This window comes from Hyaena hyaena, unplaced genomic scaffold (assembly GCF_003009895.1).
Source record: "Hyaena hyaena isolate Hyena2069 unplaced genomic scaffold, ASM300989v1 scaffold_118, whole genome shotgun sequence".
Taxonomy (NCBI): domain Eukaryota; kingdom Metazoa; phylum Chordata; class Mammalia; order Carnivora; family Hyaenidae; genus Hyaena; species Hyaena hyaena.
Window position 1 is genome coordinate 615,429 of NW_024080751.1, and position 26,335 is coordinate 641,763.

The 26,335-nt window shown below is 61.0% G+C and overlaps 1 protein-coding gene and 1 long non-coding RNA gene across 3 annotated transcripts; one reads left to right on the forward strand and one right to left on the reverse strand.

Moving 5' to 3' along the window:
* Positions 1-5,346: 5,346 nt before the first annotated feature.
* LOC120234976 lies at positions 5,347-10,406 on the reverse strand. Of its 2 annotated transcripts, XR_005529255.1 has the most exons (5): positions 10,078-10,406; positions 8,761-8,852; positions 7,245-7,421; positions 5,908-6,360; positions 5,347-5,743 (listed from the first exon to the last, which is right to left on the reverse strand). It is a non-coding gene; the product is annotated as an uncharacterized LOC120234976 (long non-coding RNA). The 2 variants fall into 2 exon arrangements; XR_005529256.1 differs by lacking the exon at positions 8,761-8,852.
* A 2,923-nt stretch (positions 10,407-13,329) lies between these two features.
* EEF1A2 (eukaryotic translation elongation factor 1 alpha 2) lies at positions 13,330-22,334 on the forward strand. The gene is made up of 8 exons (XM_039236923.1): positions 13,330-13,413; positions 14,721-14,942; positions 16,567-16,746; positions 17,174-17,470; positions 18,985-19,135; positions 20,238-20,494; positions 21,134-21,368; positions 21,939-22,334. The coding sequence occupies exons 2-8, from the start codon at positions 14,799-14,801 to the stop codon at positions 22,064-22,066; spliced, it is 1,392 nt and encodes a 463-aa protein (XP_039092854.1). The 5' UTR covers positions 13,330-13,413; positions 14,721-14,798; the 3' UTR covers positions 22,067-22,334.
* The last annotated feature ends 4,001 nt before the right edge of the window (positions 22,335-26,335 follow it).

Here is a 26,335-nt window from a genome sequence, read left to right on the forward strand (position 1 = left end):
AGCATCCAGGCCCCCCCCAAGCTAGGGGCAGCTCCTGGTAGGTTTGAAGCCTGGTTAGATTTGGTGTTTTGTGGTTCACAAAGGTGGCTGAGGTGGCTGGGTGCCAGGTCTGTACTGGGTGCTGTGGGGCAAACCAACAGTGCCAGCATCCACTGCACAGTAAAGACACAGAGAGCCAGGCAGGGACGCTGGGGGTGGGGGTCTCTCGTGCCCCTAAGAATACAGAGATGGGGCCCGACTCAGACCATCCACTGTTCTGGCACTCAGCACATTGGTTTGTTGAATATCTACTATGAGCAAATGGCTGAGCCAGACAGGAGTGGAAAGGCCAGTCCGGAGGGCGGGGGGACCCAATGTGGTGAGGTGAGACAGCAGAGGGGTGTCAGGTTTAAGCTGGGGTCCGAGGAAGGTGGAGATGGAGGAGGGACCAGCGGGGACACCCTGGGACCCAGCTCAGTGCTGCCGGGCAGGAGCGGGGCGGCTGGTGGACCCTGGGAAGGGGAAGGGCCACAGCAGGGCCCCTGACTGGGGAGGCAGCCGGGCCTGCTCACTGGGGCCACCGAGGGTCACTCATAAGGCAGATTGGTCAGCGTACTGGATAGCAGGACGGAGGAACATTCTAGTAAGACCCAGGCTTGCCCAGAACCCTCAGTCACAGGGCTCTGCTCCTGCCCTAGACCCCTGTGTCCCTGAAACCTGTGGCTGAGTGTGTGACTGTCTTGTGGTGTGTCTCACACATGCCTCCGATAGGACTGTGGTTTCAGGACTTGAGGGGCCAGCTTGAGGGGCCTGCCCAGCACCTTGGACAGCTCATACGGCCAGAAAGTGGGGTCAAGACCTGGGGGGTCAGGCCACAGTCTCTGAGGCAGTGGATGCCTGCTCTGAATCCTGGACATGGTGGTCATTCAAAAGGGGCACGGCTGGGGTTGAGGGGCAGTGGCAGAGGCTGATACCACCCTGGGGTGCTGCAGGGGCTGAGGAGAAGTCACCAGGGTGGGGAGACAGCCGTGTGAGCAGGATGAAGACAGGCTGGGACCCCTGGGGCAGACCCATCCTGGGGGTTCTGATCAGAGAGCTGGAACTGGGGGCTGTCCGGAAGGAGAGGGCCAGCTTGGGGCTCCCGGGGGCAGAGGGGCCACCCGGGCCTCTGCAGGGAGGGCTTGGTGCTGGAGGCTGGTGCTGACCTCGCTGTTTGCTTTCCTGGCCGAGACGTCTGCCTGTTCCTCCAGAGCTTATGGGAAGCCTGCTGTGTGCGTGGTACTGCGAAGCCTATGTGTGCAGAGCTGGGTGAGTGGGAGCCCCTGCTCTCCCCAGGCTCCGTCCCCGAGCTTGAGAACCTGCTGTCACAGCCCCAGGGCAGGGAGGTGCACAGGCCCTGGACCCAGAACCCCTCGCACACTGGGCTAGAGCTGCGGGGAGGTGGGGGCTACGGCCTGCCTCCTGGTGGGAAACAGCGGGCCAGATGTCCTGCTGACTTCTCCCGAGTGGGCACACCAGGCCCTGCAGCCTGGGCGGCCCTGCCCCTGAGGCCTCGAAGCTCCTCCTTTGGCTGCGCTCATAAACAGTGCCCGGCCTCTGGGAGGGCCCTGATGCAGCTGCTCCCCAGGGAAGCCAGGCCTGTGTCTCTTGGGGGCACCTGGGGGCAGAGGGTCCTGGGAGAATTGTAGAGGGGCCAGGCAGTTGGGGTCCCGACCCCCTCCTCCAGACCCCCCCCCCCATCCCCAGGCAGGGCTGCCTCCATCACATGGACAGAAGCTCCGGACTCTCACAGGAGAGGCCTGGAGCAATGCTCAGGTGGGGCCTCTGTGGCCTGGAGCTGCGACCTCCTGACACTGTCTGCCACTTTCCCGCGTGAGGCCTGTCATACAACCACACAGTCACAGTGCATTTGGTGCTCTTCACTTCGATTTATTAGATTTGGTTCTGTTCATACTGACCCTCTAGCTCCAGCCAGCCAGGCCCTTCCTCAGGCCACATAACTCCCCTCCTCCTGGCTGGGTGCAGACATGTGCCGGGTGTGGATGCCGGGCAGAGCCAGTGAGCCCCCTCCAGGGCTGAGGGCAATCCCAGCCGTGCCCGAGGGTCACTCTAAGATAGGCCGTGTCTGGGGCCTGGGCAGGCAGGGCACTTGGCCCCCACCTGGCTGTGGCCGCCTCCCCTCTGGGCTCCCTCTTGTAGGAGTGTCTTAGGCCAGGCTCTCGGGAGCAGAAACGAGATGGAGACTGAGATGCAGGCTGCATGTTGGGTGGGGACCTGAGGGGCAGCGAGGTCAGTGCGGAGCCTTGGAGTGAGAAGGGACAGGGGTGACCCGCACTGGCCCCCACCCTACTCAGACCCGGTGCAGAGGCCTGGGGAGGATCCCGAGGAAGGCGGCTCTGTGGCCTGCGGTGGAGACCAGCCCTGCGGGAGCCAGCAGTGGAGGCTGTGTGCTGACCACCCCAGCGAGGCCTTCCCAGGAGGGGTGCATCTCCCATGTCCCCAGGCCACCCTCCAGCTGCACGCTGGGCCAGCCCGACACATCCCCAACCTCACCATCATCTTCGAGAACAGAAAGTCTGAAAGGAGATGTGTCTTATCTTTAAAGTGTAAACATAGAAACTGCATTTACTAAGCCAGGAGGGTGGGGGCTCGGCCAGTCCGTCCCCTTAGTAAGTGTCAGGGACCCAGAAGGGGGGTGGTGGGGCATCCGGGTTAGCGTGAGGACCCACCGCCACTGGCACATGCCCAGCCTGTGCGCGGACTGCGTGGGATGGCCTGAGGCGGGCTGTGCAGCCAGCTGGTGTCCTCCGAGGCACTGAGAGGAGGAGTAAGGGTCACTGTCCTGCAGGCCAGCCCCCAGGCATGGCTCCAACATGGGGGAGACCCCAGCTCTGGGGTGTGAGCTGGGGGTGGAATCTGCCTCCACCTGCTGCTGGCAGCAGGACCCCACCCAGCTGGCTGCTCAGTATCTGGGATGCGGGGCCCGAGCTTGGGCAGGTCACCCTTCCCTTCCGTGGGCACTGAGGGGACGGTGGGGGATTGTCATGTGCTCCAGGTGTGCAGGGCTGAGTTCCGTGTTGGGACATAGCACCTGAGCCTCCGGCCATTGGGGAAATGGCAACAGGAACATCATTCAGTGGGGCAGAGACGTGCGTGCTGTGCAGGCTGGTCACACAGGGGGGACGTCTCTGGACACCAGGCTCCACCAGGCTCCTGCAGGGTGGCAGGGAAAGGCGCGGGCCCTGGAGCTGCTGGGAGGGGGGCTGGAGTCCCAACTTTGTAGCAGCCACGTGACCTTCTGGAGCCTCTACTCCCTTCCGGGTAGAGTGGGAGGTAAGAGTGATGACGTGCCACCCCGACAGGTGTTCCGTGGGGACCGGCTGCTAACTGGGCACTGTGGCTGTTCCAGTGCATGGATTGTCCCTCTGGCCGCAGGTGTTTGCACTGACACAAGACTTGTACGGAAGCTGGAGGCCAGGGCTGGGGCCCTCCAGGCTCCGCCGACTCCTGGGGAGTGAGGGTCCCCTGGGAGCACAGCAGCCCAGCCCCAGCCTCTCGTGTCCCAGGCGGCTTCTCCAGCACGCGCTGGCACCTCTGTAGGCGACGTCACCACTTGCAGCAGAAAATAAAACTATTGACTGATATTTGATGAACACCTGCTATGCGGGGGCACTTTGTGTGGCCGGACGATGTCCTGGGGAGCAGCAAGCCCCACCGCTACTCCCGTTTTCTTACCTGTGAGATGGGGAGAGCCTGACTCATAGAGCTATTTTGAGGTCAAGACGCATCATGTAAACACTTAGACCAGCACTGAGCACATAGCGGTGAAAGTTAGACATGATCTTTAATGGTTATTCATTTTTTAAAAAATTTTTAATGTTTTATTTATTTCTAGGAGAGAGAGAGACAGCGTGAGCAGGGGAGGATCAGAGAGAGAGGGAGTCACAGAATCCAAGACAGGCTCCAGGCTCCGAGCTGTCAGCACAGAGCCCGACGTGGGGCTCGAACCCATGAATTGTGAGATCATGACTTGAGTTGAAGTTGGATGCTTAACCGACTGAGCCACCCAGGTGCGCCCCCACCCCGTCCATTATTAAATTGAGTTGTAAGAGTTCCTTATATATCCTGATACTAGACCCTTATCTAACATGATCTGTAAATATTTTCTCCTATTTTGTAGGTTGTATTTTTCCCTTTCTTAATAGTGTCCTTTTTTTTGCACAGAAGCTAAAAATTTTGAAGTCTGGTTTACTTACTGTTTTGTTGCCCATGTATTTGGAGCCACATCTAAGAAAACACTGCCCAATCCCAAGGTCATGAAGATTTACCCCTGTGTTTTCTTCTAACAGTTTTATAGTTTTATCAGGCCTTTGATCCATTTTGAATTAATTTTTGTATACGGCACGAGGTAGGGGTCCAAATTCATTCCTTCATGTGTGTTTATCCAGTTATCACAGTGCCATTTGTTGAAGAGCCCGTGCTTTCCACACGCTGCCCGAGGTTAGCAGTTGCTCTAAGACTATAATAATCGGGTCGTGTGGCCTTGGTAAAGACATGGACATAAATCAATGTGACGGAAGAGAGTCCAGAAACAGCTCTCCCACGCACATGCCCAACTGTGTTTTGAGAAGATGCAAAAGCAATTCGACAGAGAAAGTGTAATTTTTTCAATAGGTGCTGCTGGGAGAACAGGACATCCTTATGCAAGAAAAATAACACTGACCTAAATCTCACCCCTTCTATAAAAATGAACTCAAAATGGGTAATATCTCTGAGTGTGACATGTAGAACCACACAGCTCTGGAGGAAAATATGGGAGAAAACCTTTGTGATCTGGGGTTAGCCAGTGTCAAAAGCACAAAAAGTATGATCCATATAAGAAAATTACTGATGAACTGGATTTTATCAAAATGGAAAATTTTGTGTTGTGGAATGATGCACGAACAACAGCACAAGCCACCCACAGGGAGGGAATATTTGCAAATTGAATATCTAACAAAGAATTTAAAAACTTTTTGTAACATTTATCTATCTATTTTTTGGTTTGTATTTTATTTTGTAACATTTATTTATTTTTGATAGAGACAGAGCGTGAGCAGGGGAGGGGCAGAAAGAGAGGGAGACACAGAATCTGAAGCAGCTCCAGGCTCCGAGCTGTCAGCACCGAGCCCGAGGTGGGGCTCCATCTCACGAACCACGTGATCATGATCTGAGCTGAAGTTGGACACTCAGCTGACTGAGCCCCCAGGTGCCCCTAGTCTGGCAGTTTCTTAAAAGGTTAAACAAACACCTGTCACATGACCCAGCAGCCCCTACTCCCGGCATTTGTCCCAGAGAAACCCAAACATGTTCACACAAAAACTTGTGTACAAATGTCGACGGCAGATTTATTCATAACTGCCTGAACTGCAGGCAACCCAGATGTGATTCAGGGGAGGAGCGGACAGGTAGCCTGTGGTCTCCCCATACGCGGACAAGTACCCATCCATAAAAAGGAATGAACCTGGGTGAACTTCCAAGGTCCCCGCCCAAAAGGGACACAGTGTATACTTCCGTTCATCGGCCTTCCCGAGACAAAGCCACCGTGATGGGGAGCAGGTCAGCGGCTGCCGGGCGCAAGCACCATCTGAGCACAAAGGGAGAACGTGGAGGAGAGTTCTGGGGGATGGGACAGTCTGCGTCCTGACCCACGTGGCTGCAGTCGTCTGTGCGTGTGCTAACAGTCATCCAACTCTCCCCAGAGAGGCCATTTTCTGTGTGACAACTTAAAAAGATCAAAACAAACAATAATTAAAAAAGCACAGCCTCCATCGGAAAACTTGATTTGGGTAAGAGTCCTCAATGAGCGCTGGGTTGGGAGAAGATTTCAATGAGAAACAGGGTATCTACACAATGCAAGGTGCACCCTCATTATTAGCTCATACTTACAAGGGAAAATTAACTTTGCTATAGGAAAAGCTAGCAGCCACGACGCTGAGTGGTCAGGGATGACGTCACTGGCAACGACGCCAAGCAGCGCCCCTTCGGATGCGTTGGGGGGGAATTTGTGCTGCTCGGCGGGTGTTCCCACCAGAAAAATAAAACTTGAATTCATTCATGCAGAGACATCATAAGCTCCAGAAGAGGGAACTCTTCAAAGCAACTGGCCTCAACTCATGTCAGTGTCATAAAAGACACAAATGGTAGAGGAACTATTTCCAATTAAAGGGGGTCGGGACACCCGACTTGGGAAACTGGCGAGCCGTCTGGGACCTGGAAGAGCCACTGGAGTAGCTGGGCCATCGGAACAAGGGTTGTAGACTGAAGTGCTGTGTCATTCGGAAGTACACACTCGGTACTGAGGCCTACAGGTGGCAGTTTATGCAACCTCTTCACACGTGCCTGGGAAAAAACAATATGCATAGACACACATGGAGCATAATAATGCAGATGGGCGGGCGTCAACCATCGGCTGCGCCCGACGCTTGGGCACCACTCTTGCAACGTTTCTCTAAGTTTGCAGTGATTTCAGAATCAAAAGTGGACACGTGCAGAACCTACTTCTGATTCCGACCGCAGCAAAGCAGCAGGTGGTAGGCCAGCCCTGTTTCCATGAGCAAGTGTGGCACCAGACCAGCCGTGGCGCAGCTGCCCAGGGCGGGGGGGCCAGGGAGCTGGGCTGCGGGTGGAGGAAAGCGGGCTCAGTGGACTCATGCTCACAGGGTCATCCAAGTGGGCTCAGGGGCCAAGCCTGGAGCGCAGGCCGGCTGAAGCGTGGGGAGCGGCTCAGGGTCTATGGAAGCACACGTGCTGTGGCTCAGGTCTGTGGCTTCGGGCTGGGGAGGCCCCTGGGGGGCTTACAGAGAGCGGACACTATGGTCTGTGTACTAGTTATCTATTGCTGCATAACAAATGATCACAGGATTAGTGGGTTTAAAAAACATGCGTTTATTGGGGCACCTGGGTGGCTCAGTCGGCTATGCACCAACCTCGGCTCAGGTCGTGATCTTGCAGTTTGTGAGTTTGAGCCCCGCTTCGGGCTCTGTGCTGACAGCTCAGAGCCTGGAGCTGCTTCAGAGTCTGTGTCTCCCTCTCTCTCTGCCCCTCCCCTGTTCATGCTCTGTCTCCCTCTCTCAAACACAAACAAACTTTTAAAAAACTGTTAAACAAACAAACATGCATTTATTATAGATGCCCAGCATCCTGGGCAGGAGACCAGGCCCAGCTCCCCTGGGCCCTCCGCTCAGGGCTTCAGAGGTGTGCAGTCAAGCTGTCAGTTTCCTTACGAGTCTCGGGGTCCTCTTCTAAGGTCACACGGCTGCTTTCTTTTGCTGGACAGTTGGAGGCCACTCACAGCTCTTAGGGGCTGCCAGTTCCTTGACCTGTGGCCCCTTACAGGCCTTCTCACATCCTGGTAGCTCACTTGTTCAAGGCCAGGAAGAGAATCCCTCGATCCCATCCATCTGTCAAGACAGAGTCTTAAATAACGTAGGCCAAGTAAGAGAGTTATAGCTCGCCACCTTTACGGTGTTCTGTTGGCTGGGTGCAAGCCACAGCTCTTTCTGCACTCAAGGGGGGAAGAAGCTATTCCAGGGTCTGAATCCTGGGGGGATGAGTTGGCAATGGAGCCAAAATATCAGAAGACAAGCCATGCTGGGCAGCACTGGCATCTGGACCTGGCCGGGGCAAAGTAACCTTCTGACCTATTTCTTTAAGAGAAAAGACTACAGGGGCATCCAGCTGGCTCAGTTGGAGGAGCACACAACTCCTGATCTAATGGTCATGAGTTCGAGCCTTATGTTGGGTATAGAGATTACTTAAATGAATAAAACTTAAGAGAGAGAGAGAGAGAGATGGGGTTCCTGGGTGACTCAGTCAGCTATGGCTCAGATCATGATCTTGCAGTTCTTGAGGTCAAGCCCTGTGCTGGGCTCTGTGCCGACAGCTCAGAGACTGGAGCCTGGTCCGGATTCTGTGTCTCCGTCTCTCTCTCGGCCCCTTCCCGCTCATGCTCTGTCCCTCTCAAAAATAAACATTAAAAGAGAGAGAGGGGGGAAGAGTAGCACCTACAGTAATGTCTACTCTAGGACCATCTAAGAAAAGTTAAAGCTGACCCTCATGAAGAGCTGGAAGACCAAGATTGAAAGTTGAATCTTATCAGTCTGAGGGAAGTCATGTTGGGTGTTCCACAGATCAACACCAAAAAGCATGAAAACAAGCCCATGGAGGTCCATTGACTGAATGGCTGCAAAAATAAGAACTAACACTCTTCAGAGGAAGATAACAGAATCCAGAGTCTTTACGGAATGTTCAGTATTCAGCAAAAAATTACTAGATGTGCAAAGAAATAGAATTTCCTCGGGGCGCCTGGGTGGCTTAGTCGGCTAAGCGTCCGACTTTCGCTCAGGTCATGATCTCGCGGTTCGTGGGTTCGAGCCCCACGTTGGGCTCTGTGCTGACTGCCAGCTCGGAGCCTGGAGCTTCTTTCGGTCTGTGACTCCCTCTCTCTCTGACCCTCCCCTGCTCACGCTGTCTCTCTCTCTCTCCTAGAAATAAATAAAAAAAACATAAAAAAATTAAAAAAAAAAAAAGAAATAGAATTTCCTCATACCAGCAAAGAAAAAAAGCCAGCTATCAATTAATTTTTTTTTCAGCTGTGAATTTATCCTCATCACCTGCCCTACAGAATGATCTGCTCACTGTAAAGCAGAAATACTTTGAGTAATTCTGTCCGTCATCACAGAGCAGGTATTGAAGTGGGAGTTTAGAGCCAAGAGGTGGTGAACAAATGACTGGACACACCTGTGGCTCAGAACCTCAGTGGTGTCCTTGCACAAATTCACATACAGCAGCACACAGTGACTTTGTCCCGGTGCGACACTGGATGCAGAACCCTGAACAGCAGTGAGAAGAAACAACTACCGTGTAGACCATGTATGTGAAGTCTGAGAGCAGACAACGTGATCTCTGGTCTAAGAAGTCAGGACAGTGGTCCCCTCTGAGGGCATGAGGGAGTGTTCTGTTTCTCCATCTGGGTGGCCAGGTACATTTGTAATTTGTGCACTTGTCTCTAAGTATTTCCAGGGACAGCCCCCCCCAGTCTTTGCCCTGGCCAAGGACCAGCCTCCTCGGTCTTGGTGATATGGAGGTGGGGTCTCCCCTGGGGTAGGGGAGGCTCTGGGCCTCCACCGCTGGTGGGGAGGATGATGCCACGGCAGCCGCCTGTGCCGGTCACCTCTCGACCCCCACGGGGCCTCCTGCTCTGGGGGTGGGTATTCCCAATTGCCTGCCCCCAGGGGTTGCTTTACTGTGAGGTGAAAACACAGGCGCAGAGTTGCCAAGGAGCTTCGGGGTCCCCAGGGCAGTCCACCTGGAGATGCTCCTCCTTGAACTGAGCACCGCCAAGGGGTGCGCAGTGGGCCTGCAGACCCTCTCCAGGGGCTCCCTCTTCTCTGGGCCCCAGCAGCGGGCCTGCCTCTTCTTGGCCAGAGAGGCTGCCCTGTCCCCTGGGCTCTCCCAAACTGCCATGGACCAAATGGGGGGCGGCTGGGCCCCCTTCTCCTGGTGCCAGGCTGGAGCCCTGGACTCTGGGGGGCTCAGAGGGCAAAGGCTGGCAGACCCTTTCCCCAGCGGTGGCAGGAAGCTGCCCTCCCAAGCACCGGTGACACTAAGGGCTCGGGGAGCTGCCTGCTCCTTCGCCATGGCAACAGCGCCCAGCTGCGCCGCTGGGGGCCCGGGGCCCCAGGGAGCTCGCGGGCCGCGGGCGGCGGGTAGGGCAGGCCCGGCTGAACTTCCCTTCTCTGAGGGGCTGCGCCCCCCCTCCCCCTCGGGGCTTCCCTGGCTGACTGATGGCCTCACACCCTCCAGGCACGCTGGGTTCTTTAAGGTGGATTGTTAGGGCGTCTGGATTGCCTAGTAGGTCACCCCCGGCCCCGTTGCACACGGCCCGGGGGCCCAGCACAGGGCTGGCCGTCCGGTGGGGCCCCTACCTAGCCCTGGGGTCTCACTGGGGTGCAAGCAGCCCGCCCGCCGCCGCCCCTCCAGCCCCGCCCAGGCCCCGCCCCCAGGCCCCGCGGTCCCGGCTCCCAGGCCCCTCCCCCCGCCCCCTCCGGCCCCTACTTCTCTGACTTGGGGCCACCATCTCGCTTTTCTGAGGAGAGCTCCGCAGTCGAGAGTTGTCCTCGCCAAGGACACCACCTAATGTGCGGCCTCAGGGGCAGCTCAGCCCCGGTTTCCAGCCTTGGGCGCGGGGGGCGGGCGGATCTTGACCCCAACGCTGTCCAGGGTCCTGCTGCCCAGGGAGGCTGGGAGAGAGATGCCCGTGACCCCGCACGTGAGGGTGAGCACCGGAAGTCCCGGGTCCGACCGAAGCCTGTGGCCCAATGCCAGGAGTTGAGGTCATTCTGGAGGGTGCGCTCAGCCCTGACCCCCATCCTGCCCCAAAGCCACTGCCTGGGCACCAGCTACCAGGGTGACCACCGGCCTTGGCGCCGCAGGAAGGCACATGCACAGGTGGTCAGTTATGCATTCGCAGGTTATTATTAACCCAGCAGTGACATCACCGGCAGCCAATAGGAGGAGGGTTTATTTCCAGGCCGACAGCTTGATAACGGTTAATTTTAGCTGGATCCTCTTTCCCCAGGCTCATGAGGCCTCAGCCAGCCAAAGTGGGGGCTGCCTGTGTCTCCCCAAACAGCCCACGACTGGGGGCGGCTGGGGGCCACGGGAGGGGACGGAGATGCGCTGTGAGGCTGCGCCAGGCTGGTGGCCTCTTCTTTGCTCCTCCTCCCCGCCCCCCCCAAACCAACCCCTGGGCTGTTACGGGGGCCATGGTGACTAGAGGCTGGATTTGGGGGGAGGTGGCGGAGGCACGGCAAGCCCGACGAGGGGGAGGGGGAGCTCCAGTGGGAACCAGCTGGCTGGCTCTGCCCAGAAGTAACACCGGCCGGACCCAGGCCTTCCCGGCTGACCGCAGGCCCTGCTCTCCTTGCTGTGTGACCTTGGGCACTGTGGCTTGCCTGTCTGTGCCCAGCTGACTCTTGGTCAACGGGTGCTCTGCTGCCTGGCGGCCCCGCCCAGCACTTGATGAACTCACAAGGCTGGCGCCTGGGTGCCTGGGCCTATTTAGTAGTTAGTATTCAGTCCTGTTCGAAGATCTGTAGTTATTAAATACTATGCAACAGCGGGTAGTTGTTAGTTGCGGGGACTCTGCAGTGGAATGGACTCATCCAGCACTGCTGGTGTGTTATGGAGTCTCACTGTCAGAGAGAACTCGAGTGTTGCCTCCTCGCCCAGGGTGCCCAGCTGCAGGTGCATGGGGTACATCCTGGGGACACAGAAGCACTTTGGAAAAGCCACCTGAGACCCCCCTGGGGTCAGCATGTAGGGCCTTCAGGGAGGATGCACTGCCTCCTGCCAGCAGTAGCCACCGCCCCCGCAGCATGGCCTCCCGGCACAGGCACGGGGCTCCTGCTGTGATTCGGTTCCCGCCAGGCTGACAGCGCCGGGTGAGTCAGGAGTAGGTGCGCAGCTCAGACCTGGTGAGGGAGCCCGGGGTCCTGGGTGCCGGCGGCCCCCCCGGGGAAGTGGGGGTGGGCATCTCCAGGGACCTGGGCCTCCTGCAGCCTTGGCTTGGCCCGTCCCTGTTTCCGCCAATCCCGATGTCTCCCAAACCCCTGCTAACCTTCAGGCGGACGGACGCATTAAATATAGAGGGCAGCTGGGCAGGGGTGGGGTGGGTCTCCATTTCTCGCCAGGAGTTTATTTTTAATTCCTGGCTCCTGCTTGATGGTATCAGCAGCACTTGGAGGTGCCCGGAGTCATCTGTGAGGCCCACCCCCCCCCCGCCTGAAAGGGCCGGTCTGCCTGTCTGTGGGTCTGTCTGTGGGTGCAGACCTTGGCCCTGTGGGGCGGGTCCCCCTCCCCACAGCCCAGTGGGAGGGCCTGTTCCCTCCCTAAGAGACTTCCCCCATCAGTTGGGGAGCTCTGCTTTGCCCCCAACCACCGCGCTGGGCCCCCTTTAACCTCCTGACCTCTGAGGGTCCTATCTCCGAGGGCTCTCTCAGCCACTGCCCCTGTGCAAGGAGCTTGGCACTAGGCCCCTGCTCTCACCCACTCAACACATGTTTCTTAAGACCTTGCTTGACCTTCTCCCAGACCTTGCAGTTATTAAGATGAGTAAGACAGGAGTGGTGGCCGGAAGAGGGAAGACAAGGCCTTGGGTATAGGTACTAAGGGGCGGAGAGGCTTGGTTTTCACACAACACATGGCTTCCCCATCTCTCCCCTTAAAACCCATTTTGGCTGTTGCCCTAGTCTTCCCAGGACACTCAGAGGTCCCCCGTCTGTGGCCTGGGGCTCTGACCCCACTGGGGCCCTGAGCGAGGGTAAGCTACAGGGGCCACAGCCGGGAGCTCTGCTCCCCTGGGGGCTCCTGCCCACTCGTGCACGCCAGGGCACCTGGAAGGTGCTGGTGGGCTCTGGGAACAGGCCTGGAGCGTTCCCTGCATGGAGAGAGGCCCAGGGTGGAAAACAGTCCTTTCCAGAAGCCTCGGAGGGATGGTGGTAGAGGTGGATCTGCTTAAGAGCCTCAGGCCAGTCAGCTGAGCTGGGGGGACCCCGGACACACCATTTTCAGCCCGTACCATGGGGCCAGACTGGGGGCACACAGGGTGAGCCCATGTGGCAGACACCCAGGCACGGGAGGCCTGGAAGCAAGCAGACTCCCCGGTCTCAAGGGGGAAGGAAGGCCCTGGTCTGCGAGGCCGCACCGAGGAGGCACAGCAGGCTGGTTACTTCATCAGGCACCAACCACATGTAGGGCCAGGCCTGGCCCTGGGAGATGCAGGCCAGGACTACGGTCCAGACCCTGACCTCAGTCCCTGCCCCCTCCTGGATGAGGCCTTACCTGCTCCTACCCTGTCCCCACCTGCGTTTTCCGGTACCTGGGGCCGGCCCCATGGCCAGAGACCTCCCTCCGCATCGGGAGTGCCTTTCTGTCTTGCTCTCTGTCCACCTCTCCTCTGTCCAGGGGTGCCTGAGCCTGGCCACTGAGCTTCACCTGCCCTCCGTCGCTGGCTGTTTCTCTCCCGTCGCCGCCCTTCTCTCCGTCTCCCTCCCCTGCCCCCCTCGCTGCTCTCCGCGCCTCCCTGCCTGCTGCGCGCCCTCCGGGTGCGTCCGCGCCTTTGTCGTTCGCTCCCCGCCGCATCTTCCTGTCGCGTCCCTGCCGCGCCCGCGCGCGCCCGCGGCCCGCCGTCCCCGCATCCCCGCGTCCCCGCGTCCCCGCGTCCGCGCCCGGCCCCGCCCGCCCCCGCCCCCGCCCCCGCCGGTACCGCATTGCCGTACTGCAGGGGCGCGGTGCACTGCGCCGGCTCCGTCAATAGGTGGACCCCCTCCCGGAGAGATAAAACCGCCGGCGCCGGCGCCGCCAGTCCCTCTGGCTGAGACCTCGCTCTGGGTAAGGACGCTCGGCCGCCGGGTCTCGCCTCCGTCCCCGGCTTTCCGCAGCGGGTCCTCTCTCTGGGGAGCGGACCTGGGAGCAGGAGGGGCCGGGGAGGCGCCCGGCGAGGCTGCGCCGCTCGCCCAGGGCTTTGGCCCGCCACCGCACGCCCCGGACCCGGCGTCGGGGTTCGGTCCTGCGGGCGACCGGGGCTGGGGTGGGGGCACCGCGGTGGCGCTTGTTTATACGGGGGCGGCGGCTGGGGACTGGTCTCTGGGCTGCGCGATCGCCCTGCTGCTGTGACCTTGGGACCGGCTGGGGCCCTGTGGGGTTGGAGCGGGGTCGTGCTTGCTGGCGGCTGCTGGAGATGCCCCATGCGGGGGAGGCAGTGAGAGCCGGGAGGCACTTGCCACCCTGCCCCCACCGGGTGGGCCTAGGGGTGTCTGCACCCTGGGGCGCACTGTTGGTGCCCGCTTTCCCTCCGCCAGACAGCTGTCTCCTCCTGGGCTGCCTGGATTTCTTCCCTGACTTCCAGGATGAGGCAGGGGCTGTGACAGGGCTTGTGACCAGAGGGAAAGGGGGGTGCCCCTTCTCCCCCCCGCCCCCCCAGCAGGCATCCCTGTCTGGCACTTGCTGAGCTTGGCTACTAGGGCCAGATTCTTCTCTCCTCTTTCAGAGCCGGGACCCCACTTCCCTGCCCCGCTGTCTGCCCCCTGCCCGATCCGGGGAGGGCCCAAGCTATTCTAGGCCCCTGATCTGGGCACCACCACCTTTAGGGAGCTCTGGCCCAGCCTGTCTTCCTTGGTGCCAGTCTGCCTGGCAGGGATGAGGGGAAGAGGGGAAGATGGCGCGCTCCCTGCTGGAGGAGAGGAGTGGGGAGCACTGACCGCTTCTCCACCGCAGCCGCTCTGCTGGTGGGGGTGGGGCAGGCGAGGGCCCAGGGCTCCTGCTAGGGAGCAAGCGTCAGGGACAGAGCCCTGGAGAGCGGGACAGGGTGACTCATCACCAGGCTCCTGACTGGTCATGGGGTTCGCCCGGTGTGGTGCTTCTCCATCTCTTCAGAGGGGGGTTAACCTTCTTCATGGGGGACGGGCTGCGTGGGCACGGCACCCAGGTATTTACCGCAGATTGAACCGTTGGGGCTCGCCACCTGACCCGAATGGGCCGGGCACAGGCTTGGGGGTGGTCTTCCCTCCCCACTAAGTGTGGGAACGTGCCTGGGCTGTGTGTGTAGGCAGGATGTGCTCGAAAGCTGTGTAGGACAGGGTCTTTGCCGGCCTCTGTCTGAGGCTCTCCGTCGTCTGTTCCCCGCCCCCCACCCACAGAGTCACTGCCCGGCAGCCCCCTCATCCTGAGCCACAGCACCCCAGGTCGTTCCAGCCCCTCCCCCCAGCCCAGGCAGCATGGGCAAGGAGAAGACCCACATCAACATCGTGGTCATTGGCCACGTGGACTCGGGCAAGTCCACCACGACGGGCCACCTCATCTACAAGTGCGGAGGCATCGACAAGAGGACCATCGAGAAGTTTGAGAAGGAGGCGGCGGAGGTGAGTGGGGGCCCCTGTCTCTTTCCCCACTGAGACGACAGGTCCCACGTGGAGGCCAGGCTGGCGCGGCCGTGGCTCATCTCTAGGGGAAGAGGGCGTGAGCCCTCAAGGATCCTACGTGAGGGCCACATATCAGAGAGTCCAGGTGGAGTGGTGGTGGGGGGGGGATGTGCTCGGTGTTGGGGGGAGGGGTGGCCTGCGGGCTCTGTCCCCCAGGGCAGGGGAGATGGCCTGGATGCAGCATTTCTGCTTCCCCGGGGCCACAGCAGGCTCTGGAGCTCTCTACTACACTGGACTCGAGGACCTGGGGCAGGGTGGGGTTCCCGTGTCCCCAGGGCTGAGGTCTGGGGCTGTATGCACTGCTGCCCTCACTTGTCCCACGGCTGGGCCACACGACTCAGGGTGGCTATTAATAGCTCATTGATGGGCACCCGGCCCATCAGCTCCATTTTCTCATGCTTGGGCAGGGGAGGGTTGCTTGTACAGGGTGGCATTTTTTTTTGGGGGGGTGCCCTGGTTGCCCGGTGAGGATGAGAGGGGCCCCGGTGATTGACCTCCTTTCTCTCAAGTGGCTGAGACCCATGAGTGGGAAGTGGCCACGGAGTGGGAGTCTGCTCTTTGTGACCCCTACCCCCACCCCTGGGCTCTGGGAGAAGACAGGCCCCGTTTTGGGGGGCTGTTAGGGTCCTCTCCTGGATGGCAGAGGGGCTGGGGCCAGGGCCCGGGAGGAGTCAGTTGCTGGCCTGGGCTGACCTCGCTGAGTGGGGGGCGGGGGCCTTGTGCTGGGCTGCCTCCTTCCGTGCCTGGGCCCAAAAGCTGCGTCACTCTCTCCTCCCCTGCGGGTTTGGCACTGGGGGGAGGCTGTGGGTGTTTGCAGGATGTCTGATTGGGGTCTAGCTGGGTCCCCTCTGGGTCCTGGCTGGGCAGCCTCCCTGGGGGCAGAGCCCTGTCCATGCTCAGCCCAGCAGGGCAGCAGTAACTGCAGCTCTGACCCCCATCGGGTCTGGCTGGGCTGGGCACAGGTATTTGCAGGTGGGACAAGGACGGGGAGGAGGGGTCCAGAGCTGCTTGGAAGTCTTGCCTGTCTGTAGAAAGAGCTGGAAAGCCAGGTCCTTCGATGCAACCACATCCAATTTCCTTTTTATTTTTTTGTCTTAAAAAAAAATCACAGAGGGATTTTTGGCTTGACACTTTCACTGTTGGTGTTGCAGGCCTGCGGCTGACGCAGCGATCTGCGACTGCGGGTGTGGGGGTCGCCAGCTTCAGATAAAGGGGAGCCCTCAGCCAGGGGAGGGGTTGAAATCGCCAGGGGGCTTCTCTGCAGGCCTGACTCCCAGGCCCTTGCGCCACCTACTGGTGGACATTCAAACGGCAAGCATCGAGGTGGCAGAGGCCAGACCCGGGGACATAGGATGGCAGGGCTGAGGTCTGGGTGTTTACTCAGAGGTCCGTGCATCTGGCTCCCTCATCGCAGAGATGGGCTCAGAGTCCTAGGGTCCCAGTGGGAGCGAGGGAGGCTGTCACCCAGGCCTCTCTGCTGTGACATCTGCCATGGTCCAGGGGGCCCCTCTGACCAGCTGGCTGAGTCCCAGGCCCCTCCCTGAGCCATGCCACACCCCTCCAGATGGGGAAGGGCTCCTTCAAGTACGCCTGGGTGCTGGACAAACTGAAGGCAGAGCGGGAGCGTGGCATCACCATCGACATCTCCCTCTGGAAGTTCGAGACCACCAAGTACTACATCACCATCATTGATGCCCCCGGCCACCGGGACTTCATCAAGAACATGATCACCGGCACGTCCCAGGTGGGCAGGGCCACAGAGGGCCAAGGGGGCACCAGAGGTGGACAGGAGCACCCATTCAGTAGATACCTGGGGTCCCTGGGGGCCTTGAGGGGTAGTTGGGTTTCCTCTGCTTCCTTGCCAGGGCATAATAGCCTCACACACACCTGGCACAGAATCCCTCAAAGAACTGATTAAGTGCCTCATCATCTCAGCTAGGCAGAGGTGCCCATAAGGACTGCTAGCCACTGTCAGGGCCACCTTTGCAGACAGACTTGGACAACCAGACACTGCCAGGCCATTTGCACAGATGGGCGAGCCCCTGTGCCGCCCCTGAGGTCTGGACCCCCCAGGGCCCATCGGGGCCTGACTGCCTGGGTCCCTCTAGCACTGCTTGGCGGGCCCGGTGCGAGGCGGGGCCTGGGCTTACTGCGCCTGACCTGCTGGGCAGGCGGACTGCGCGGTGCTGATTGTGGCTGCAGGAGTGGGCGAGTTCGAGGCGGGCATCTCCAAGAACGGGCAGACCCGCGAGCACGCGCTGCTGGCCTACACGCTGGGCGTGAAGCAGCTCATCGTGGGGGTCAACAAGATGGACTCCACGGAGCCTGCCTACAGCGAGAAGCGCTATGACGAGATCGTCAAGGAGGTCAGCGCCTACATCAAGAAGATTGGATACAACCCCGCCACGGTGCCCTTCGTGCCCATCTCTGGCTGGCATGGCGACAACATGCTGGAGCCCTCCCCCAACGTAAGTGCCCACAGCAGGGTGGTGGGCGGGGATGCTCAGACCCCTGCCTGAGAGCCCAGGGCACTGGGTCAGAGGGCCTGACCGCAGGCTCCCCTCGGCTCTGCGTGTTCCCTTAACCTGCATGGCCCTGGGCACCCGGCCCTGAGGGTGTCTGCCTGGTGGGCTGTGGCCTCCTGGGGGCCCATGAGGCCAGCAGAGGCGCCTTCTCTGGCCAGGGGTACTCGCTCTGGGTGGACAGTGCGGGAGCAGTGGCCACCACGGCCTAGGCCCAAGAGCTCTGTTTCTGGAGGACTATATCGTGGAGTTAGTTTTCGTCTCCCCTGGGAGTCTCCCCAGGGTGTGGAGTGGGCTGGGCTCTGGGAATGGCTGAGGCCTGGCCCTCACTGGCCAGTTGGGAAGCTTATGGCTGGGGCAGCCAGCATCTCAGGGACTCTGACTTGGCGGGAGGTGATGACATGGGGCCTGAGGTGGAGTTTTCAGAACCTGAGAACAAGGGCTTAGACACAGTGGAAGCGGGGGGCAGCGCCGGTGGGTGGCCATTTGCTCTGGCCAGTGCTGCAGCCACCCACACGGAGGGGCAGGCGTGGAGAAGACCCTGGGGAGAAGCGGGGAGACTGCCCTGGAGCCCAGTGGGCCGGGTACGGGGCTGTGGACCCTGCCCCCGTCTTGCTGGCCGCATGCTTGCATGTTGTGCGTCCCGCACAGGACGTCACGTAGCAATGGGTGAGCTGACTGCACTCCCCACCTGCGCTGCGGGGCCGGCCGAACACCCTAGCCCTGAACTTCCCGCTCCTGACCTGCTGCTCGGGAGCCATCTGTTGATCTGTGCCATGTGGGGGACGCAGTCCCGGGCAGCACTGCCGGCCCCTCCCCTTCTCCCTGCCCGTGGCCAGCGTGCCTGTGGCTCCACGCAGGAGGGCGCTGGGTGTGCTGGTGGGAGAAGCCCTGGGCGATGCCGGCTCAGCCGTGCCTGGGGACGGCTGGCACGGTGGCTGGGGGCCGAGGCTGGACGCTCTGCTTCCAGCCTGGCCGCTGGCTGGACTCCGGGCCCTCCTGCTCTGGTGCTGGCCCTGCCCAGGGATCTGCAAGAAAGCGGGGCTGAGCTGGGCTGGGCTCTGTGCTGGACGCCTATTCAGAGGTGCCAGAACCCTCCTCTGTCTGAGCACAGTCTGACCAGTCTGGGCTGGTTCCGGAAGGGGCTCCGCACCTTTTTTTTTTTTTTTTTTTTTTTTGCCAGATCTCCTTTCTCAAGGCTTCTGTGATGCTGGGAGTGTGAACTGGGGTTGGGGAGGCTGCAGGGCTATGCAGCGTCTCGATGGCATGAACTGGCTTAGGGTGAGCCGTTGGCCATTAGGCAGTGGCGAGTCCATGCTCCCCTGCCCCCCAAGGCCCCCTCAGGTTACATGCCTCCGCCCGGGTTCCTGGAAAGTCCTGGGGAGGCCCTGGGGCTGCTGTACAGGGTGGGGCAGGTGGAGGTGGTCTCTACCTCCAGTGGGCCCCTTCTTTTTGTACAGATGCCGTGGTTCAAGGGCTGGAAAGTGGAGCGTAAGGAGGGGAACGCCAGCGGCGTGTCCCTGCTGGAAGCCCTGGACACCATCCTGCCCCCCACGCGCCCCACAGATAAGCCTCTGCGCCTGCCATTACAGGATGTGTACAAGATCGGCGGTGAGTGAGTCTTCAGTGCTTGACACTTGCCGCCCCACCGCAGGCCTGGCCAGCTCTGCCCCATACGCCCTGCTCCTAAGACCAGGGCCCCTGACGAGGAGGGTTCAAGACCAAGTTATCTGCCTCTTCCTCAGTGCTGTACGCTTTCTCAGGGACCATCCATCCACCTGTCCATCTCCATGCTCCATCCATCCATCCATCCATCTGGCTATCTGTCCATCTACACATCCATCCATCCCTATCCATCTGTCCACCCACCCATCTATCACTATCCAGACAATGGTACCCTACACATCCATCCGTCCATCCATCCATCCACCCACCCACCCCTACCCATTCATCTATCTGTCCAGGGTCTTTCCCCCTTCGAGTAAGCACTGAGTCCTGTGCCACTTGGCGGCACAAGTGTAACTCACAGTCCCCTTCCCCATGACTGTTACAGTCCTGCGGGAGACACGACCTTCCCCAGGCATGAGAAATGCTATTCGTGAGGCGACAGAGAAGCCATAAGCATGAGGCTCACAAGGGGCACTGTGGGGACCCCAGGGGGCTCGTGCAGAAGGGAGGCGTCACACATCCGGCACAGAGAACAGCCACCAGCCTCAATGTCTGTCACACCACAGCCAGGGATATCGGAGTAGGGCCTCCTCTGCACACTCGCTGGGGGAGACCACACAGCCACTGGGTGGCCACACAGGCGTCAGCGGACCCATGAGAAGTACTGGCGCCCCAGTGTCCCTCCGGGAGTGGCGCAGCCCCCTGAGATCGGCGACATCAGAGCCAGGCCAGGCGGTCCTTGACCTGTGCTGGTGCTGCTGTCTTGCCAGGCAGGGCTTCAGAGAAAGGGGTCCCTGCAGTGCCTCCCCCCGGCCCAGACAGGCCTCCCTCCCCCCACACTCCCCCCACTTTGCTGGGGCAGGCCCAGCATCACGGGGGTTCTTTCTGTTCAGTCCTTTCTGTTCCCAACAGACAGGCCAGGGGAGCCCCTGCTTCCGTCTGAACCTCAGTGTCTGCCTTGTCTGGGGTCTCCCCCCGCCTTGCACTCCACCCATGTGGCTACACACACCCCTCACCCCTCACAGTGTCCTTCCCCTCCACCCAGGCATTGGCACCGTGCCCGTGGGCCGAGTGGAGACGGGCATTCTTCGGCCGGGCATGGTGGTGACCTTTGCGCCTGTGAACATCACCACGGAGGTGAAGTCAGTGGAGATGCACCATGAGGCCCTGAGTGAGGCCCTGCCTGGTGACAACGTCGGCTTCAATGTGAAGAACGTGTCGGTCAAGGACATCCGCCGAGGCAACGTGTGTGGGGACAGCAAGTCTGACCCACCCCAGGAGGCTGCGCAGTTTACCTCCCAGGTGCACGGCCACAGGGGGGCCAGTGCGGCCCATTCCCTCAAGGGTGGTGGGCTGTCCTTAGCGAAGCGGCTGCCTGGTATTAGCACAGGGCGTGACACCCCCTTAGCGCTTGGGAAAACTTAGACCCTCGCTTTAGAAACAGGGCCACCCAGGCCTGGAGTGGCTGGAGGGCTGAGGGCACTCACAGGAAGAGCAGACACTGGGTGGCCCGGGCCTCGTCGCTCTGAATCTCACTGAGGTCCTGCTTGAGTCCTGAACATGTTTTTGTTAGTTTATTGCCGGAGACATCTCTGTAATACTTCCACTCTCTACATTTTCACGGCACCCTCTTTGATCAGCTCTCTGGGTGACGACAGTTGTAAACAGTGGCCTCCACGACACAGAACTGAGGTTTTCTCGTCCCCTGCCTCAGCTCTGGCCAGTGCGGATGGTACAAGCGCAGCCCACTCACTGGGTGTTCATCTCTCGTGGTTTGCCAAATGCTTAACGAGGACCCTGGGGCCCACGTCAGGGAGCGGGTGTCCCGTAGCCTGACCTTTCCCCGCGGCCAGCACCGGGGCTCCTGGGCCTAAAGCCTCGCCCTGATGCCATGTCGCCCGCTGTGGGCACCCCTGACCGCCTCGTGCGCCTCTCCCGCAGGTCATCATTCTGAACCACCCAGGGCAGATCAGTGCCGGCTACTCACCGGTCATCGACTGCCACACAGCACACATTGCCTGCAAGTTTGCGGAGCTGAAGGAGAAGATCGACCGGCGCTCAGGCAAGAAGCTGGAGGACAACCCCAAAGCTCTCAAGTCTGGCGACGCGGCCATCGTGGAGATGGTCCCTGGGAAGCCCATGTGCGTGGAGAGCTTCTCCCAGTACCCGCCTCTTGGTGAGCTGGTGGGGGGACGTGCGGCCTGGGTGGGGCAGACCCTGGGGGCCCAGGGGCCACCCGGGCTGGGGGTGGGGTCCTTCCGCTGGCTGCGGTTAGAGCCAGCAGACCCGGGGCCTCGGGCCCATGAAGCAGCCCCGCCGGTCAGCGCTGGGATGGTGTCCTTCTCCGGGGAGGCCCCGGACCCACGGCTACTCTGGTAGAATCGGGGCGACGGCTGGACAGCAGCTGTCTGGCCGCGCACCGGGCCCGGGGACGCCCCGCCGGCCTCGCCAGGCGCTCTCTGAGAGCGTCCGCGCGTCCTGGGACCCCCACCACATCCGGGGGGTCCTGCAGCCGTTCCTGCCGCCAAAGAACCTGGTAGCGTTAGCGGCCCGCGGTCCTCCAGCGGCGCGGCCCCGCCCGGACCCCGGCCGGCGGAGCGGGGGGCAGCGAGCGCGAGGGCGCCTGCGCTCCGCGGGCCGGCCGGGGCGGGGCGGGGCCGGGGCGGGGCCGGGGCGGGGCCGGGGCGGGGCCGGGGCGGGGCCGGGGAGGCGCCTGGCCCCGCCCCCTCACGCTCCCTCCCCGCAGGCCGCTTCGCGGTGCGCGACATGCGGCAGACGGTGGCCGTGGGCGTTATCAAGAACGTGGAGAAGAAGAGCGGCGGCGCCGGCAAGGTCACCAAGTCCGCGCAGAAGGCTCAGAAGGCGGGCAAGTGAAGCACGGGCGCCCGCGGCGCGACCCTCCCCGGCGGCGCCGCGTCCCGGCCCCGCCCCCGCCCCCGCCCCCGGCCCGGCGCCCCGCCCCCCCGCCAGGCGCATGTCTGCACCTCCGCTTGTAAGAGGCTCTCGGTCAGCGACTGGATGCTCGCCATCAAGGTCCAGTGGAAGTTCTTTAAGAGGAAAAGCGCCCCCGCCGCCCCTGCTTCCGCGCCCAGACTTCGCCGCGCTCAGTGCCCGTTTTACCAATAAACTGAGCGACCCCAGAGCCGCGTGCGCCTGCTTCTGGGTGTGGTCGGGCGGGGCGGGGCGGGGCCGCTCTGCGCTCTCCCCGACCCCCTTCCTGCCGGCCCGGGGGCGCCCCGCGCAACCCAGCGTGGGTGGTGGGGCGGGGGTCCGCACACACGCCGTGGCCCAGCACTGGAGGCCCGGTCCGAAGTGCAGCTGGTCCGGATGGCCGCGGGGGGGGGGGGGCAGTTTTGGGAATGCCCTTCCCGGGGGCGTCCCGGACGAAGAATCCGTCACTTCGGATCCACAGAAGGGCCTGAATGTGTCGAGGGTCTCTCTGAGAGCTGAGGGCTCCTCCCCCACCAGTGACTGTCACACACACTGGCTCCCACGTCTCACCCCCTCCCCAGCCAGTCACCTGTGGCTGGAGGGGCACCATCACCTGCATCCGCTCAGCTGAGCCTCAGCAAGCCCGGGAGCGCCAGCTCCCAACACCCTAGAGAAAGCCCCGACTTTGGTCATCAAGCCTGGGGGCGGGGGGATGGCAGGCCCCTGCCCAGCCGTCTGTGCTCCGGGAAAGCAGCTCCCAGCCGGTGCCAGGGGTCGGTGCTGGAGGAGCCCGGGCTGTGGTGGGGGCGGGCAGACTGGCCAACCAGCCTCTCAGTACAGACTCTGCTGCCTGTGGTGGGGACTGGGCTGGGGGCCTCCCCTCCAGGGTGAGCAGCAGGCCAACCACATGAGTCTCCCAGGGTTGCTGCAACAAATGACCTCAAACTAGTGGCTTAAAATGACGGAGGTGTCCCCTCTCACTGGCCAAAGTCATCACCAGTGGGACAAAGTTCAGGCATTGGCAAGGCCGAGCTCCCCCAGAGGCTCTAAGGGAGGGTCTGTTTCTCGCCTCTTGCAGCTTCCAGTGGCTCCCAATGTGCCTTGGCTTGTGGCTGTGTCCCTCCACTGTCTGCCCCACGGTCACACGGCGTCCCTTCCGTGTGTCAAATCTCCCTCCACTTCCTCTTATAAAGATGCATGTGGTCGGCCTACATGATAGTCCAGGATAGTGTCCCCATCCTGAGATCCAGAATTTAGTCACTCCCGCAGGCCCCTTTCTTGCCGCACAGGCCACATCAAGGTTCCAAGGATTGGGGCCTGAAATCTGTGGGCGCACATGCGGGCCACCACACTGGGTGAGGCTGCCAGCCAGGGGAGATGGGCGCACATGGTTCCAAGGTGTCCATGGAGGGGCTGCTGTGTGTCCCCCCCGTCCCAAAGTGGGCATGGGTCTCAGGAAGGTGCATGAACAGGGTGTGGTGAGAAGGAAGGGCTGAGTAGCCGGGCGGAGTGCGGTTTCTGGGCTGCGTCCCGGGAAGTGGCACTGGTGGTACAGACCCCGGTGCAGGAAGGCTCTGGATTGATCCATGGAGACCACCAAGGGGGGTGTCCTGAGCAGGTGGATACAGACACAGGAAACCCAGTCACATTTGGATTTCAGATAAACAGTGGATAATTCTTTAATATAATATGTGGTATACAGTATTCACACCAGGAAAAGTATTTGTTCTTTATCTGAGATTCAAACTGGACAGTGTATTTTGCCTGTGACCTTAGAACAGTTGCCTCCTGCTGCTCTCCTGGCCTCACCCAGGCTACCGCCACCGGCTTGGGGAGGACCTGGTGACCCTGCAATCTGTTTGCCCCAGGAGATTGTCGAGTCAAAGAAAGCTGTGAGCCAGGGACAGAGTAAGAGTGAAAGGAAACCGCACTGGGGTGAACAGCCTCTGTGGTCTGGGGTGGCCCCCTGCTCTCCTGTCCCGAGCTGTTGCCGACTCCGGCTCCCTCTGGGAGTCCTGGTCACTCAGACGCTGCAGGTGGGCTGATGGCGGGTCCTGCCACCAGAGGTCTGTGCTCAAGGCCCCTCTGCCGGCCCCGGGTGAGGTGATGAAGGCTGGCCCAGGAAGGTCCAAGCGCCTGGGTCTGGAGCCCGGCAGGGTTCTGGGGCTCGATGCACCCCTGGTACCAGGCTCAGAGTGCGCCCACGGGATGGGCAGGGGACTGTGACCAGAGGAGGCAGGAACCTGGGGCCTCAGCCTGGTGGGGGTGCGGTGGCTCTAGGCATCCACAGGGGCAGCACGCCTCCCCAGGATTTGCCCCATCGTCCAGCGAGGGGCTCCCCTGCCTTCAGCACTCTGCCGGGGGACGGCGGGCAGACCCCTAGCTGTTCCTGGAGCCGCCCACACTCAGAAGGTGGGCTTCTGGGGGCCGGTGGGCACGGGCCACACCTTAAGCTTGAGACACTGTGAGGAGGTGAGCCCCCTTCCCAAGGGGAGGATTGGGGTGGGGGGACCTACACAGCCTCTCGTGTGACACTCTAGCCCTTGGTTGTCACACTGTCACACAGTGGCAGACATGTGCGGTGTCATCACACATCATGGCCTCTGGAAAACTCCATGTATAAGAGACAACAGTAGTGACAAAGATAAGGCCTTTGTATGATTATGGAAGCAGTTCTGACCTCTAGGGCCTTCTAGAAGGTTCTTGGGACCGGAGGTGCCTGGACTGAACTTTGACAGCCCCTGAGCGCAGCAGCAGTGTGGGTGGCAAGGCACCAGTGGCAGAGCAGGGGCTTAGCTGAGCGCACCAAGTGCGCGCTCACAGGTGCGGCCCAGTGGGCTCCCCTCCTATCTCTGCCGCTGTCCAGGTCCGGAGTGGCCCCTGGAGCTGGGGTGATGCCTGCCAGGGTGCCCGGTGGAGGTGCACACTTGGGGCATGGACGGAGCTGGGGGGCCTTTCCTCCTACAAGCAGGGGCTGCAGAGCAGGGTAGGGGGCAGGGTCCACCAGGTTTGGGGGGCAGGCTGTCAGCTCGAGGAGCCCCGTGGGCAGCTGGGCAGGGTGGTGGGTGGGTGAAGGGGAGCACCACAGCCAGCCCGACAGTGCCACCTGGTGGGGGGGACCAAGCTGGGGACACAGAGTGGCACTTACCATAAAGGGCTCGCATGCCTGGGCTGCCGAGGAGGATGTGGAGGCCCAGAGAGGCACCCTGCCTGCCCCAGGCTCCGTGAGGCTGCGCCTGAAGCCAAGGCCTTAGGGCCAGATGCTACCACCCTCTGCTCGGCTGTGAATAATTAAAGCAGGGTCCCCCAGGACCCCATTGGCAGCTTCACTCTTCACTTTGGGTGCCTCTGAAAAATTCATGAGTCACAGAGTCTGTGGGGTCCTGCTGAGCTGGCCAGATCTGATCTGTCTCCTGCCCTTGTCTGCCCAGGGCTCCTGGCGCCCTCCCCTCCGGGCAGAAAGCATGTTCTCACCATCCCCCGGGGTCCAGGGTGGCCCTGGCATGACAGTTCTGTGTCTGAACAGGAGTTTCAGACCCCAACAATGGGATTTGGGGGCTTCTCACAAGAGAGACCATCTTGCGGGTAGCTGTGGATGTCCCCTCCTGGGTGCCCTAGTGTGGCTCAGAGTGGGACCGTGGGAGTGCCAGATCAAATTTGTGCCTCTGGTGTGTACCCAGTGTGGGCGCTGCATAGCTGTGTGAGTGTGGCCTGGCTGTGGAACTCTGCACACCTGTGTGTGGCCACCTGGGTGCGTGGAGAGCTAGGTGGGCCGCCCCGGAGCTCCCGGGAGCCGGTGCAGTCTGTGTGTGCACAAGTGTATACAAGTGCCTGCAGGTGTGTTTCTGCGTGTGCGTGACATGTGCACACATGTCCATGTGGATGTGTGTTTGTGTGTCCTCGAGAGAGCGCACACATGCACGTGCATATGTGCATGAGTGTATATGTGGTGTGTATGTGTACACGAGCATGTGTCCGGGCCCCTCCTGTGCCGCTGGCTGGCTGCCTAGAGCCGGAGCTGAGCTCCTGGGAGCGTCTGCGGGAGGCGGGAGCCAGGCCTCGCTGGGCAGCCTTGCAGGGAGGAGCCAGCCAGGCAGGTGGACGGTCAGGGGTGCCCCCAACACCGCAGGGGTGAGTCAGTGGGAATGGAGAGTGGTGTCAGTAAGAGATTCAGGGTGTTGGCTCCTTTCCTGGCTTCGCTTGCTGCTCCTG